The sequence below is a fragment of the Hordeum vulgare genome, chromosome 3H (assembly GCF_904849725.1).
Source record: "Hordeum vulgare subsp. vulgare chromosome 3H, MorexV3_pseudomolecules_assembly, whole genome shotgun sequence".
NCBI classification, from domain to species: domain Eukaryota; kingdom Viridiplantae; phylum Streptophyta; class Magnoliopsida; order Poales; family Poaceae; genus Hordeum; species Hordeum vulgare.
This window is the reverse complement of record NC_058520.1, coordinates 607,564,117-607,581,622: the sequence shown is the minus strand read 5'-3', so window position 1 is coordinate 607,581,622 and position 17,506 is coordinate 607,564,117. Positions and strand designations below refer to the sequence as shown.

The window sequence follows — 17,506 nt, the reverse complement described above, 5'->3', positions numbered from 1 at the left end:
AAGCCTTGTTTTCTACTAGTGATGAACGGCGGTGGCTAGAGAGGCACCATGTAGAGTATAAAGCTAAGAAGGCTTGAGGAAGGAAACGTCATAATAATTTGGTCCCGCCAAATTACCGGCTCGTAAAATGTAAAAATTAGTATAGATAGAATGATATAGATATAGATAGAATGATAGATGCACAAACATGTACAAGAATGTACCGACATAAACTATACCACAACATATTAGTATATTACTATAGGTACACAACCACATCAATGGCCTCACATGAATCAAAACTCATACACATATACAACAGCAATACAGTACTATATATGGAACAAAGACAACGAAATGAACGAATGTAATTAACCGGTCATACATATATATACAAGATAGCTAGCTAGGGTCTACGAGTGTGCATATGCATCCATGAATGTATCAGTGGTGGTGTGCATGACGGGCGTGTTTCTTGGCCTCTTTCTTCTTTTGGTGCTCGTGGATGGCGAATCCCGCGCTGCCGGCAGCGACCGTGATAGCGATCTTCTCCTTGATCTTGTGCGACCGTGCGTGCTCCGGGTCCTTCCTCGCCTCGTGCATCTCGTGCTGTATACCGATCGCGAAGTGGTTATTAGTTCTAGTTAAGCATGAGTAATCGACATTACATTATGTAGGCCCAAAAGTAAGGCATGAGGTGTTTGGGGCGTAGACCAAAAAGTAAGGCATGAGGTGTTTGGGGGTGTACGTACCCTTGCGTATGCTCCGGCGGCGACGGCGCCGAGCTTGGCCAGCTTCTCCATGTGCTTGTGGTGCTTCTCCTCCTTGCGGTACTGCTGCTCGCCGCCGGCCTCGGGCTTGCCGCTGCTGCTGCTGTGGCGCCCCATAACCAGTTAGCCTTCCGTGTGCGTGCGTACGCAGTCGTGCCTTGTTTGTACGTGTGATCGATGGGTATACCGGAGGAATGGAGGAGGAGGATGTGTGTTAGCGTGTTTGTGATATGTGCTTGACATGAGGGCATGCGTGTCTCTTTATATAGGGAGGGCTACGAGCGCAGAACGTACGCGCCTTCCTTTCACGCGTTCTCAAATTTTCAACGTATACGTACTATTGGAGTTTTGCGTTTGCTCGAGTTCTCACGTCACAGTAAATTCTTCTCTCTATTTTGTTGTTGTTCATACCGATCTCAGATATATTTCGCTTTCGTAGTGTGGCTCGATTGCCCTCGCGATGTTTTCTTCAGATGGAAAATGACACCCCCGCGGCTAGATTTCCGTAGAGTAGCAACGGAAAATACTCGAAGACGACCGAGTTTGTTTGCATGCATGCTAGCTTAACCGCGTCGATCCGCCGATCGGTGCAACACGGCTAAGAAATTCTCCACCCATCTTAATTAAGCAAAACCAATCTGATTTAACAAAGGCTAAGCAGCACGTACGTACGTGCCCCTAGCTCCTGTGAACGTCACGTACCTACATCTACGTGAAGATATCTTTTTTTCCAAACGGGTACGTACCTTAAGTACATATCTATCTATGTACTCTCTCAAAATAGGCTTTCGCCCGAGCTTTGCTACATCTACATAAGTTTTTAACGTAAACTTACGTTAAAGATGATCTGGCGTGAGTTGGTTGGAAGATAAAAACAACACAGGCCCATCCTTAAAAATCAGGAGGCGGTGATTGGTTAAGGAAGTAAGGAACGTAAGTTTACGTTAGTTACTTACGTAGATATAGCATTTTTGCTTTCACCCTGCTATATAGATATCTATACCTAATAATAAAGCGGCTATTGCTTCCGTCGGAAAACCCATCACGGCATTATTATAAAAAAGCCCCTGTAATTTTTGTTCTTCAACCCACGCTCCATCATTTATCTGCAACGCAAAAGAAAGAAACGATTCGCTGCAAAAATTATACAAGTACGCATCGCCTCCTCCCGTCGATCCTGGGCCACCCTGGCCTGTGCCCATGCCGCCGCCACACCACTCGCCGCCGCTGTCGACCTCAACCGCCATCGCTGCCGATCTCAACCCACGCGCCTCCGCGGCTGTACCTCTCCCCGCTCACTGCCCCCGTCGCGGCGCTCGAGCGCATCGCGTCGACCCTGGTCCACCCTGGCCTGTGCCCAGGCCGCTGCCACACCACTCGCCGCCGCCGCCGACCTCAACCACCACTGCTGCCGATCTCAACCCACCCGCCTTCTCGGTCGTACCTCTGCCGCTTGTTGCCCCCGTTTCGGCGCGCTCGAGCACAACTTCTCGATCAAATCAACGTGATAGCTACAGCGACTTGGGATGATGCGTTTGATCGATGCAGAACGGCGGCGGCGCGCGGATAAGGCGCGGCGGAGCGAAGTACTTGCAGGTGGAGGCGGGACTCCATGCCTCACACGGGGAACTCCGAGGTTATGGCGCGGCAACGGCGACTCCTTATGGCCAGATAGAGGCGTCTAACCCTTGCTCCCCTCATCGTATCCCCTCCTCCGGCAGGAACTCATCATCTGGTGAGATCCCCTCTCCATGCCTCCAACCGTGTGCCAAGCACCGGCAAGAAATTTTGTTTTGTGGGAATTTGTTTGTTGATGAATGAATGTATTGAATGTAAGATCGCATTGTTGTAGAGAGAGAGAATGGAACACCACCTTCAGTTTGTCATCTGATCCCACATTCTTTACCCCATGAGTGAAATAAGATAACAGTCCATTGATCAATTCACGTAGCCTCTTTGTTTTGCTTTGCTTGTCCCGCTCAATTTCTCATCATGGTGGAATTAACAATGGACGGGTTGATTTCTCAACAAAATAGGATAGGACTGACTACAATAGTTAGTTAGCTTATTATTTTAATAAATCAAAATGATTATAAAAAGATTAAAAGCGTGTGGTATTTTTTTCTCCCGTTGCAATGCACGGGCCCTTTTGCTAGTAGCAACCAACAGATACAACATCTTGACCAACGTTGGAGCGGACACCACAAGCACGCTCAAAAGAAAATACAAGAGGAAATAAGAAAAAAAATGCCAACAACGTCGGGTCAACGAAAGCTGCGGCTTTCCGCGACCGCTGTGCCCACCAAAGATAACCACCACGCTCCAAAGCCACCGAGTTGTTGTGTACCAGGCACCACCTTCAAGAAGGAATGCGACGATGTCGACGCTGCTGCCCGGACAAATCCTTGGATTTCTCCCGGTACACGGTGGGTGGTGGGTGAGAGGGTCACCCGACGCCCTTCAAGAAGGATGGCGGCGCCCGCAGGCGTCGCCGCTTTGGTGCCAGCAAGACCCGACATGAATTTCTCCCGACCCCTCGCACCCGCCACCCAGGACCAACCTTCGGCTCCACCACACCCGCCGCCCACCAGCATGCACTAACACAGTCATGAGGACATCGTCGTCGTTTCACCACGGCGAACGAAGTGAGGCCGGTCGGATCCAAACGAGACACCCATATACAAGGACCGATAGCACCGCAGCCATGAGGGAGGGAACAACCTCCACCGGCTTAGGCGGTAGCACACCGGACATAGCAGCAGAGGCACACCAGACCAAATGTCCAGTCGAGCCTAGTACGGGCACGTGAAGCTCCGCCGCCAAGCTGCAGCAGTCGCGGCACAGCAGCCGCCGTCCCTATCACGAGGAGCCACAAGAGAACAACCCACCGCAGCCCCTCAGCAGGCCCGCCCCGACCCAGATAGGGCCCCTAGAGCCTAGATCTGAGCCAACCGGGCGCCGCCGGCCGCGGCAAGCCATGGGCCATCACCGCCGCCAAGGGGCAACGCCTCCGCACCGCCGCCGTCCAGATCCACGCCGGAGCGCCGCCGGCCGAAGGGCTCCGCCGCCAGGACCGCATGCCCGAGCCGGGGTCCAGCGACGGGGAAGAAGGGGGCCGCCACCGCCGGACTGCAGGGCGCCGCGCGGGCAACGCCCGGCCGCGCCCGCCGGCGGCAGCGGCGAGGGAGAAGGGCTGCGGCGACTCGCGGGAAGGGGAAGGAGTGGGGGGCCACCCCGGTCGCCTCGCTCGGGGAAGGCGACGCGGGGGCCCGTTCCCTCTTGACTTAAAATCCCTTTTGACCTCACATTTATCCATGTAAGGATGACAACAGAGTGAAAACAGACGAAACTGAATGCTAGCATATTGGTTTTTTATTTTTTTTTAAAGGAAACGGATGCAGAATACCCGGAATTGGATATGAAAATACACTTAAAAAAAGACATAACAAACATGCAGAGGACTGCGAACCAACAGGGTCGGTCCTGAGAATTTAGGGGCCCGGAACAAAACTGGAATAGGCCCTATTTTTATAAGTATCAAATATTGACCAATATATGCATGTATGAATCTTAGTGAATTAACATGTATCCTAATAAATTTACACCACATATCAAATAATTTACATCACATATTATACCCTTATAAATTAGTATCTCATCAGGAATTAACATATTATGTAATGAATTAAATATGTCCTCATGATCACTCACATTGTTATCATCTGTGTTCTTGTCAACGATTACCCATGGATCATCTCTGTGATTCTGTCAACTAATCTGCCTCCTTTTCTCTTTCATGTATCAAAGTTGGATGCAAAATTGATGACAAGACTGCTGAAATTCAAGTAAATAGTCACTAGTGGGGACGGGGCATTTAGCCCCGGTCCGTAAGGAGCTTTAGTCCCGGTTCACCAACCGGGACTAAAGGGGCGGGACTAAAGGCCTAACCTTTAGTCCCGGCCCTGTTACAAGCCGGGACTAAAGGTGCTCCACGTGGGCGCCTCGTAGCGCCCTCAGGGGCAGGCCCTTTAGTCCCGGTTCGTTACACGGACCGGGACTAAAGAGTTTCAGATTTTGTTTATTTTTGGTTTTTTTTTAATGAAATTATTTTTGGGTTTTAGGGTTTTAGGGTTTAGGTGTTCGGGAGATTAACGTGATGCCTCGTTTGGTGTTCGGGAATTAGTTTTCATATAATTTAAATAGAAATAATTATGCATATATATATATATATATATATATATATATATATAAGATTAAGTTATCTTACAAGCGAGCATATATATACAATTATATGGAGATCTGAATTATCGGGACTAGAGCCCGTCTATTCGATTAAATGGACGAACATCAGTAATGGCCCCTAGCTACACTAAATCGTCCTTTGTCATCTATAGCTTCCGTCCTCGGAAAGGTCGCAAGCTCCTCCGCAACAGCAACCGCGCGTTGCTCTGGTAGGACCTTCGTCCTCATGGCCGTGTACTATATAAGAAGAGGAGATGAATATGAATATCAATCATGATAACAAAGAATGACGGGTAAAAATAGAGGTGTGAATGTTCATTGCTTACATCGAATCTGTGATCCTTGTGCTCAGAGGTAAACGTGCGAATGGTCCCGCAAACATAGTATCCGCATAGATGCGTCCCCCGTGACTGCTGGTCGCACTTTACGAGAATAGAATATATATAATCAAAATAATAATCTAGCATCATAAATGTATTGAAAATAGAAGTATATCATACTACTACTTACCTGAGCCGCTCTAAAGGTCAGCTTCTTAGGCTCGATACCGGGAGTCACGCACTTGAACCGCTTCCAAACCCTGCCCGACAAGGATAATGATTTGCTAAGTTTTTCATTAATTGATATATCAGAAAATCATCGAAAGAGACCGAAAGGGCACAAGAATGATTCAAATTACCCTTGGAGCATGTCCTGCAGGCTTTGGAACTGTTCCAAGTGTTGGAAATATGCCCTAGAGGCAATAATAAAATGGTTATTATCATATTTCCTTGTTCATGATAATCGTCTATCGTTCATGCTATAATTGTATTAACAGGAAACACTAATACATGTGTGAATGAATAGATCACAATGTGTCCCTAGCAAGCCTCTAGTTAGCTAGCTCGTTAGTCAATAGATGATCATGGTTTCCTGATCATGGACATTGGATGTCATTGATAACGGGATCACATCATTGGGAGAATGATGTGGTGGACAAGACCCAATCCTAAGCCTAGCACTAGATCGTATTGTTCGTATGCTAATGGTTTTCTAATGTCAAGTATCTTTTCCTTCGACCGTGAGATCGTGCAACTCCCGGATACCGTAGGAGTGCTTTGGGTGTATCAAACGTCACAACGTAACTGGGTGACTATAAAGGTGCACTACGGGTACCTCTGAAAGTGTCTGTTGGGTTGGCACGAATCGAGATCGGGATTTGTCACTCCGTGTGACGGAGAGGTATCTCTGGGCCCACTCGGTAGAACATCATCATGAGCTCAATGTGACTAAGGAGTTAGTCACACGATGACGTGCTACGGAACGAGTAAAGAGACTTACCGGTAACGAGATTGAACAAGGTATAGGTATACCGACGATCGAATCTCGGGCAAGTTCTATACCGACAGACAAAGGGAATCGTATACGGGATTGATTGAATCCTTGACATCGTGGTTCATCCGATGAGATCATCATGGAGCTAGTGGGAGCCACCATGGGTATCCAGACCCCGCTGATGGTTATTGGCCAGAGAGGTGTCTCGGTCATGTCTGCCTGTCTCCCGAACCCGTAGGGTCTACACACTTAAGGTTCGGTGACGCTAGGGTTATAGGGAATTGTTATACGAGATTACCGAAAGTTGTTCGGAGTCCCGGATGAGATCCCGGACGTCACGAGGAGCTCCGGAATGGTCCGGAGGTAAAGATTGATATATAGGACGGATGGTTTCGGACACCGGAAGTGTTTCGGGCATCACCGGTAACGTACCAGGACCACCGGGACCACCGGAGGTGGTCCCGGGGGACCACCGAAGGGGGGCTGCGACCCCAAGAGGTAAGATGGGCTAAGTGGGGGTGGGAACCAGCCCCTAGTTGGGCTGGTATGCCTCCCCACTCAGCCCATGGCGCAGGGGAAAGAAAAAAGAGGGGGGAACCCTAACTTAGGTGGGCCTTAGGCCCACCAGAGGGGTGCGCCACCCCTCCCCCTTGCCCTGGCCGCCACCCCTTCCCCATCTGAGGGCTGCCGCACCCCTTAGGGGTGGGAACCCTAAGGGCTGCGCCCCCTCCCTCTCCCCCTATATATAGATGAGGTCCGGGGCTGTTTGAGACACGGTTTAATCTCTCTCTCGCAGCCCTGCTTCTCTCCCTCCTCCTCTCTGCCGGCGCTTTGGCGAAGCCTTGCCGGGAGACCTCGTCTCTCCACCAACACCACGCCGTCGTGTTGCTGGTCTTCTTCCCCAACCTCTCCCTCCTCCTTGCTGGATCAAGGTGCGGGAGACGTCACCGGGCTGCACGTGTGTTGAACGCGGAGGTGCCGTTGTTCGGCACTAGATCGGAATCACCGCGAGTACGACTCCATCAACCGCGTTCTAGCAAACGCTTCCGCTTAGCGATCTTCAAAGGTATGAAGATGCTCTTACCCCTCTCTCATTGCTGGTCTCTCCATAGGAAGATCTGAATAAGCGTAGGAAAATTCTGAATTTATGCTACGTAACCCATCAGTGGCATCCGAGCCAGGTTTTCTATGTGTAGATTCTATGCACGAGTAGAACACAAAAGGTGTGGGCGATGGTTTGTCAATTTGCTTGCCGTTACTAGTCTTATTCTTTTCCGGCGGTATTGTGGGATGAAGCGGCCCGGACCGACCTTACACGTACGCTTACGTGAGACTGGTTCCACCGACAGACATGCACATCGTGCATAAAGGTGGCTAGCGGGTGTCTGTCTCTCCTACTCTAGTCGGATTGGATTTGATGAAAAGGGTCCTTATGAAGGGTAAATAGCTTTGGCATATCATCGTTGTGGCTGTCACGTAGGTAAGAAGGCGTTCTTGCTAGAAACCCAAATCAGCCACGTAAAACTTGCAACAACAATTAGAGGACGTCTAACTTGTTTTTGCAGGGTTTGACATGTGATGTGATATGGCCAAAGTTGTGATGTTGCATGTATGATGTATGAGATGATCATGTTATTGTAATAGGTTTCACGACTTGCATGTCGATGAGTATGACAACCGGCAGGAGCCATAGGAGTTGTCTTAATTTATTGTATGAGATGCAACGCCATGTGCTTGCTACTTTTACTTCATTGCTAACGGTTAGCCATAGTAGTAGTGATAGTAGTAGTTGGCGTGACGACTTCACAAAGACACGATGATGGAGATCATGATGATGGAGATCATGGTGTCACGCCGGTGACGATGATGATCATGCGATGCCTGAAGATGGAGATCGAATGAGCAAAGATGATAATGGCCATATCATGTCACTATATGATTGCATTGTGATGTTTATCATGCTTTACATCTTATTGCTTAAAACGACGGTAGCATAATAAGATGATCCCTCCTAAAAATTTCGAGAACGTATTCCCCTAAGTGTGCACCGTTGCGAAGGTTCGTTGTCTCGAAGCACCACGTGATGATCGGGTGTGATAGATTCTAACGTTCGCATACAACGGGTGTAAGCCAGATTTACACACGCAAAACACTTAGGTTGACTCGACGAGCTTAGCATGTACAGACATGACCTCGAATACAAGAGACCGAAAGGTCGAACATGAGTCGTATGGTTGAATACGATCAGCATGAAGTTGCTCACCATGGTGACTAGTCCGTCTCACGTGATGATCGGACACGGGTTAGTCAACATGGATCATGTATCACTTAGATGACTAGAGGGATGTCGATTTAAGTGGGAGTTCATACTTAATTTGATTAAATGAACTTAATTGTCATGAACTTAGTCTAAAAGTTGTCTTTATAAATATTGTAGATGTCCAACGTCAACCTCAACTTCAACGCATTCCTAGAGAAAAACAAGCTGAAAGATGATGGTAGCAACTATGTGGACTGGGTTCGCAACCTGAAGCTCATCCTTGAAGCAGCTAAAAAGGCTTATGTCCTTAATGCGCCGCTAGGTGACCCTCCCGCTCCCGCAGCAGCGCAGGACGTTCTAAACGTCTGGCAAGCGCGAAGTGATGACTACTCTCTGGTCAGGTGTGGCATGTTATACAGTTTAGAAACGGGGCTCCAAAGACATTTTGAGCAACACGGGGCATATGAGATGTTCCAAGAGCTGAAGCTAGTATTTCAAGCTCATGCCCGTGTCGAGAGATATGAAGTCTCCGACAAGTTCTTCAGCTGTAAGATGGAGGAGAACAGTTCTGTCAGTGAGCACATACTCAAAATGTCTGGGTTACACGGTCGTCTGACTTCACTTGGAGTCGAACTTCCGGATGATGCTATCATTGACAGAATCCTCCAGTCTCTCCCACCAAGCTACAAAGGCTTTGTGCTTAACTACAACATGCAAGGGATGGAGAAAACAATTCCCGAGTTGTACTCGATGCTCAAGTCTGCAGAAGTAGAAATCAAGAAGGAGCATCAAGTGTTGATGGTCAACAAGACCACTAGTTTCAAGAAAGGCAAGGGTAAGAAGAACTTCAAGAAAGACGGCAAAGCTGTTGCCGCGCCCGGTAAGCCAGATACCGGGAAGAAGAAAAAGAACGGACCCAAGCCTGAGACTGAGTGCTTCTACTGCAAGGGAAAAGGTCACTGGAAGCGGAACTGCCCCAAATACTTAGCGGACAAGAAGGCCGGCAACGTTAAAGGTATATGTGATATACATGTTATTGATGTGTACCTTACCAGCGCTCGTAGTAGCTCCTGGGTATTTGATACCGGTGCTGTTGCTCACATTTGCAACTCAAAACAGGAACTGCGGAATAAGCGGAGACTGGCCAAGGACGAGGTGACGATGCGCGTCGGGAATGGTTCAAAGGTCGATGTGATCGCCGTCGGCACGCTACCTCTACATCTACCGTCGGGATTAGTTTTAAACCTTAATAATTGTTATTTAGTACCAGCTTTAAGCATGAACATTGTATCATGGTCTTGCTTAATGCGAGACGGCTACTCATTTAAGTCAGAGAATAATGGTTGTTCTATTTATATGAGTGATATGTTCTACGGTCATGCTCCGCTGGTGAATGGTTTATTCTTGATGAATCTCGATCGTGATGTTACACATATTCATAGTGTGAGTACCAAAAGATGCAAAGTTGATAATGATAGTCCCACATACTTGTGGCACTGCCGCCTTGGTCATATCGGCGTTAAGCGCATGAAAAAGCTCCATACTGATGGACTGCTAGAGTCTCTTGACTTTGAATCATTTGACACATGCGAACCGTGCCTCATGGGCAAGATGACTAAGACTCCATTCTCAGGAATAATGGAGAGAGCCACCGACTTATTGGAAATAATACATACTGATGTGTGTGGTCCAATGAACGTTGAAGCTCGCGGTGGTTATCGTTATGTTCTCACTCTCACCGATGATTTGAGTAGGTATGGGTATATCTACTTGATGAAGCACAAATCTGAGACGTTTGAAAAGTTCAAGGAATTTCAGAGTGAGGTTGAGAATCAACGTGACAGAAAGATTAAATGTCTACGATCTGATCGTGGAGGAGAATATTTGAGTCACGAATTTGGCACACACCTAAGAAAGTGTGGAATCGTTTCACAACTAACGCCGCCTGGCACACCGCAACGCAACGGAGTGTCTGAACGTCGTAATCGCACCTTATTAGATATGGTACGATCTATGATGTCTCTCACCGACTTACCGCTATCATTTTGGGGATACGCATTAGAAACTGCAGCATTCACTTTAAATAGGGCACCGTCTAAATCCGTTGAGACGACACCGTATGAACTGTGGTTTGGCAAGAAACCTAAGTTGTGGTTTCTTAAAGTTTGGGGCTGCGATGCTTATGTGAAGAAACTTCAACCAGAAAAGCTCGAATCCAAAGCGGAGAAATGCGTATTCATAGGATACCCTAAGGAAACTATTGGGTATACCTTCTATCTTAGATCCGAAGGTAAAACCTTTGTTGCCAAGAACGGATCCTTTCTAGAGAAAGAGTTTCTCTCGAAAGAAGTAAGTGGGAGGAAGGTAGAACTTGATGAGGTAATTACACCCCCTCTCGAACAGGAAAGTAGCGCAGCGCAAGAAGTTGTTCCTGTGGTGCCTACACCGACTGAAGAGGAAGTTAATGATGATGATCATGAAGCTTCGGATCAAGTTACTACTGAACCACGAAGGTCCACAAGGGTACGCTCCGCACCAGAGTGGTACGGCAACCCAGTGATGGAAATCATGTTGTTAGACAACGGTGAACCTTCGAACTATGAAGAAGCGATGGCGGGCCCGGATTCCAACAAATGGCTTGAGGCCTTGAAATCCGAGATAGGATCCATGTTGGGGAACGTCGCATGGGAAACAAAAAATTTCCTACGCGCACGAAGACCTATCATGGTGATGTCCATCTACGAGAGGGGATGAGTGATCTACGTACCCTTGTAGATCGTACAGCAGAAGCGTTAGAGAACGCGGTTGATGTAGTGGAACGTCCTCACGTCCCTCGATCCGCCCCGCGAACAATCCCGCGATCAGTCCCACGATCTAGTACCGAACGGACGGCACCTCCGCGTTCAGCACACGTACAGCTCGACGATGATCTCGGCCTTCTTGATCCAGCAAGAGAGACGGAGAGGTAGAAGAGTTCTCCGGCAGCGTGACGGCGCTCCGGAGGTTGGTGATGATCTCGTCTCAGCAGGGCTCCGCCCGAGCTCCGCAGAAACGCGATCTAGAGGAAAAACTATGGAGGTATGTGGTCGGGCTGCCGTGGCAAAAGTTGTCTCAAATCAGCCCTAATACCTTAGTATATATAGGAGGGAGGGGGAGGGAAGAGGCAGCCTCAAACCCTCAAGGTTTGGCCGAAATTGGAGGTGAAGGAGTCCTACTCCAATCCTACTTGGAGTAGGATTCCACCTTCCCACTTGGAAACTCTTTCCACCTTGTGTTTTTTCCTTCTCAAACCTTATGGGCCTTAGTGGGAACTTATTCCAGCCCACTAGGGGCTGGTTTATCTCTTCCCATAGCCCATGAGACCCCTTGGGGCGTGACACCCCTCCCGATGGTCCCCGGCACCCCTCCCGGCACTCCCGGTACACTACCGATGAGCCCGAAACTTTTCCGGTAATGCACGAAAACCTTCCGGTAACCAAATGGGGTCATCCTATATATCAATCTTCGTTTCCGGACCATTCCGGAAACCCTCGTGACGTCCGTGATCTCATCCGGGACTCCGAACAACATTCGGTAACCAACCATATAACTCAAATACGCATAAAACAACGTCGAACCTTAAGTGTGCAGACCCTGCGGGTTCGAGAACTATGTAGACATGACCCGAGAGACTCCTCGGTCAATATCCAATAGCGGGACCTGGATGCCCATATTGGATCCTACATATTCTACGAAGATCTTATCGTTTGAACCTCAGTGCCAAGGATTCATATAATCCCGTATGTCATTCCCTTTGTCCTTCGGTATGTTACTTTCCCGAGATTCGATCGTTAGTATCCGCATACCTATTTCAATCTCGTTTACCGGCAAGTCTCTTTACTCGTTCCGTAATACAAGATCCCGCAACTTACATTAAGTTACAATGCTTGCAAGGCTTGTGTGTGATGTTGTATTACCGAGTGGGCCCCGAGATACCTCTCCGTCACACGGAGTGACAAATCCCAGTCTTGATCCACACTAACTCAACGAACACCTTCGGAGATACCTGTAGAGCATCTTTATAGTCACCCAGTTACGTTGCGACGTTTGATACACACAAAGTATTCCTCCGGTGTTAGTAAGTTATATGATCTCATGGTCATAGGAATAAATACTTGACACGCAGAAAACAGTAGCAACAAAATGACACGATCAACATGCTACGTCTATTAGTTTGGGTCTAGTCCATCACATGATTCTCCTAATGATGTGATCCCGTTATCAAGTGACAACACTTGCCTATGGCCAGGAAACCTTGACCATCTTTGATCAACGAGCTAGTCAACTAGAGGCTTACTAGGGACAGTGTTTTGTCTATGTATCCACACAAGTATTGTGTTTCCAATCAATACAATTATAGCATGGATAATAAACGATTATCATGAACAAAGAAATATAATAATAACTAATTTATTATTGCCTCTAGGGCATATTTCCAACAGTCCATGTATGAGAACAAAGTATGGACTTTGGTGGACTTGCCCGATGAACGGCGAGCCATAGAAAATAAATGGATCTTCAAGAAGAAGACTGATGCAAACGGTAATGTAACCGTTTACAAAGCTCGACTTGTCGCAAAGGGTTTTCGACAAATTCAAGGAGTTGACTACGAAGAGACTTTCTCTCCCGTAGCGAAGCTGAAATCAGTCCGAATCATGTTAGCAATTGCCGCCTTTTATGATTATGAAATTTGGCAAATGGACGTCAAAACAGCGTTCCTTAACGGGAATCTTAAGGAAGAGTTGTATATGATGCAACCAGAAGGTTTTGTCGATCCTAAAGGTGCTAACAAAGTATGCAAGCTCCAGCGCTCCATCTATGGGCTGGTGCAAGCATCTCGGAGTTGGAACATTCGCTTTAATGAGGTGATTAAGGCGTTTGGGTTCATACAGGTTTACGGAGAAGCCTGTCTGTACAAGAAAGTGAGTGGGAGCTCTGTAGCTTTCCTCGTACTATATGTGGATGACATATTATTGATGGGGAATGATATAGAGATATTGGAGAGCATAAAGGCCTATTTGAACAAGAGTTTTTCAATGAAGGACCTTGGAGAAGCTGCATACATATTAGGCATCAAGATCTATAGAGATAGATCGAGACGCCTCATAGGTCTTTCGCAAAGTACATACCTTGACAAGATATTGAAGAAATTCAATATGGAAAACTCAAAGAAAGGGTTCTTGCCAGTTTTGCAAGGTATGAGATTGAGTAAGAATCAGTCGCCGACCACGGCAGCAGATAGAGAGAAGATGAGTTCTGTCCCCTACGCTTCAGCCGTGGGCTCTCTAATGTATGCCATGCTGTGTACCAGACCTGATATAAACCTTGCGATAAGCTTGGTAGGGAGGTACCAAAGTAATCCCGGTGCGGAACACTGGAGAGCGGTCAAGAATATCCTTAAGTACCTGAAAAGGACTAAGGAAATGTTTCTCGTTTATGGAGGTGACGAAGAGCTCGTCGTAAAGGGTTACGTCGATGCTAGCTTCGACACAGATCCGGATGACTCTAAGTCACAAACCGGATACGTATATGTGTTGAATGGTGGGGCAGTGAGCTGGTGCAGCAGCAAGCAAGAAGTCGTGGCAGCATCTACATGTGAAGCGGAGTACATAGCTGCTTCAGAAGCGGCTCATGAAGGAATTTGGATGAAGGAGCTCATCACCGACCTTGGAGTGGTTCCAAGCGCGTCGGGTCCTATGACACTCTTCTGTGATAACACTGGAGCCATTGCCATAGCCAAAGAGCCCAGGTTTCACCGGAAGACGAAGCACATCAAGCGCCGCTACAACTCCATCCAGGACCATGTCCAGAGTGGAGTGATAGATATTTGTAAAGTACACACGGATCTGAATATTGCAGACCCGTTGACTAAACCTCTTCCACGAGCAAAACATGATCAGCACCATAATGCTATGGGTGTTCGATACATCACAATGTAACTAGATTATTGACTCTAGTGCAAGTGGGAGACTGTTGGAAATATGCCCTAGAGGCAATAATAAAATGGTTATTATCATATTTCCTTGTTCATGATAATCGTCTATCGTTCATGCTATAATTGTATTAACAGGAAACACTAATACATGTGTGAATGAATAGATCACAATGTGTCCCTAGCAAGCCTCTAGTTAGCTAGCTCGTTAGTCAATAGATGATCATGGTTTCCTGATCATGGACATTGGATGTCATTGATAACGGGATCACATCATTGGGAGAATGATGTGGTGGACAAGACCCAATCCTAAGCCTAGCACTAGATCGTATTGTTCGTATGCTAATGGTTTTCTAATGTCAAGTATCTTTTCCTTCGACCGTGAGATCGTGCAACTCCCGGATACCGTAGGAGTGCTTTGGGTGTATCAAACGTCACAACGTAACTGGGTGACTATAAAGGTGCACTACGGGTACCTCTGAAAGTGTCTGTTGGGTTGGCACGAATCGAGATCGGGATTTGTCACTCCGTGTGACGGAGAGGTATCTCTGGGCCCACTCGGTAGAACATCATCATGAGCTCAATGTGACTAAGGAGTTAGTCACATGATGACGTGCTACGGAACGAGTAAAGAGACTTACCGGTAACGAGATTGAACAAGGTATAGGTATACCGACGATCGAATCTCGGGCAAGTTCTATACCGACAGACAAAGGGAATCGTATACGGGATTGATTGAATCCTTGACATCGTGGTTCATCCGATGAGATCATCATGGAGCTAGTGGGAGCCACCATGGGTATCCAGACCCCGCTGATGGTTATTGGCCAGAGAGGTGTCTCGGTCATGTCTGCCTGTCTCCCGAACCCGTAGGGTCTACACACTTAAGGTTCGGTGACGCTAGGGTTATAGGGAATTGTTATACGAGATTACCGAAAGTTGTTCGGAGTCCCGGATGAGATCCCGGACGTCACGAGGAGCTCCGGAATGGTCCGGAGGTAAAGATTGATATATAGGACGGATGGTTTCGGACACCGGAAGTGTTTCGGGCATCACCGGTAACGTACCAGGACCACCGGGACCACCGGAGGTGGTCCCGGGGGACCACCGAAGGGGGGCTGCGACCCCAAGAGGTAAGATGGGCTAAGTGGGGGTGGGAACCAGCCCCTAGTTGGGCTGGTATGCCTCCCCACTCAGCCCATGGCGCAGGGGAAAGAAAAAAGAGGGGGGAACCCTAACTTAGGTGGGCCTTAGGCCCACCAGAGGGGTGCGCCACCCCTCCCCCTTGCCCTGGCCGCCACCCCTTCCCCATCTGAGGGCTGCCGCACCCCTTAGGGGTGGGAACCCTAAGGGCTGCGCCCCCTCCCTCTCCCCCTATATATAGATGAGGTCCGGGGCTGTTTGAGACACGGTTTAATCTCTCTCTCGCAGCCCTGCTTCTCTCCCTCCTCCTCTCTGCCGGCGCTTTGGCGAAGCCTTGCCGGGAGACCTCGTCTCTCCACCAACACCACGCCGTCGTGTTGCTGGTCTTCTTCCCCAACCTCTCCCTCCTCCTTGCTGGATCAAGGTGCGGGAGACGTCACCGAGCTGCACGTGTGTTGAACGCGGAGGTGCCGTTGTTCGGCACTAGATCGGAATCACCGTGAGTACGACTCCATCAACCGCGTTCTAGCAAACGCTTCCGCTTAGCGATCTTCAAAGGTATGAAGATGCTCTTACCCCTCTCTCGTTGCTGGTCTCTCCATAGGAAGATCTGAATAAGCGTAGGAAAATTCTGAATTTATGCTACGTAACCCATCACCAAGGGTCTCGATAATGGGTCGAAGGCATCAACTCTTCCCTTATCAATTTGAATGTCCAACAGAATCCAATGGAAGCTGCACATGTGTGTATGTGTGTGTGTGTGTGTGTGTGTGTGTGTGTGTGTATATATATATATATATATATATATGTCAGTAACTTATCAATTACACTTATAAGTGAATGGACACAACAGAGTAAAGACCCTCACCTGAAGTTGTATGAAAACAGTATGTGGTCACAGAAATTTTGATCTGTTAGAAACCTTAGAAGGTTTTCCTCCGTCTCCTTGGGTTTATCAGTTAGCGTCGCTATATGTATTTTATCTGGGTCAATAAACCTAATATTTAGGATGTTCCTACTTTTACAATCCAGAATCTTCATTCTGCATAATAGAGTACAAGTTATATATAGACAATGAATTGAAATAACTAAACAAGTTATATGTAGACAACGAATTGAAAAACTTACAGACAATAGCAACTCATAAGCGATTCGTCGAGGGCGTCGCCATTGTACATCTGGAAGAGTTCATCAAAGTCGGTATGGATTTCTTCGGGGCGGCCGTAGTACTCCCGTGGGACACTCACCACGATCATCGTTCTCCCATTCTTTGATTCACTTAAGTACGATGTATGCAAGTAACGCATATTTGTTGGGAGATCATCTGTGCTGATCAAAGGCGCTCCCATGACAAACTGTGGCTTAGGGGCTACCACAGCCTTGGGTAACCTGTCGTCTTGGGAAGCCAGAATGTCTTCAACCGGGATACCCCATTCAGCCGCCCACTTCTTTGCTAATTCCAAATCTAGCCCCTGCACCGGAGGGGGGACATTCTCGGTTAACACCCTGAGGGGTGGGATCGACTGTTTGGCATGTTGTCCAAGCTGAGGAACGTCTGATTTTTTCTTGCTTGTAGTTGAACTTGATTTGCTCCCACTTGCACTTGCACGTGATCTGCTCTTTTTCACTTCCTTCTGCAATGTGCGTGTATAGTCATCAGGCTTATGGTGTAAGTCATACTGTGTTGGAAGGGTCGTGAAGTATTTTGCAAATGCTATTTGCTTCTCGGTGTATTCCGGGCGGGGCTCGGGTTCCTTCTTTTTCATCTGCGCATCATGATGTTCCTTTGCTATCCTGGCATTTTCCTCGCGGGTACGATCATAAGGT

At 47.9% G+C, this 17,506-nt stretch overlaps 1 protein-coding gene across 1 annotated transcript; it reads right to left on the bottom strand.

Moving 5' to 3' along the window:
• Positions 1-247: 247 nt before the first annotated feature.
• Positions 248-971, bottom strand: LOC123441071 (abscisic stress-ripening protein 2-like). The gene is made up of 2 exons (XM_045117592.1): positions 732-971; positions 248-588 (listed from the first exon to the last, which is right to left on the bottom strand). The coding sequence occupies exons 1-2, from the start codon at positions 864-866 to the stop codon at positions 424-426; spliced, it is 300 nt and encodes a 99-aa protein (XP_044973527.1). The 5' UTR covers positions 867-971; the 3' UTR covers positions 248-423.
• Positions 972-17,506: the final 16,535 nt, after the last annotated feature.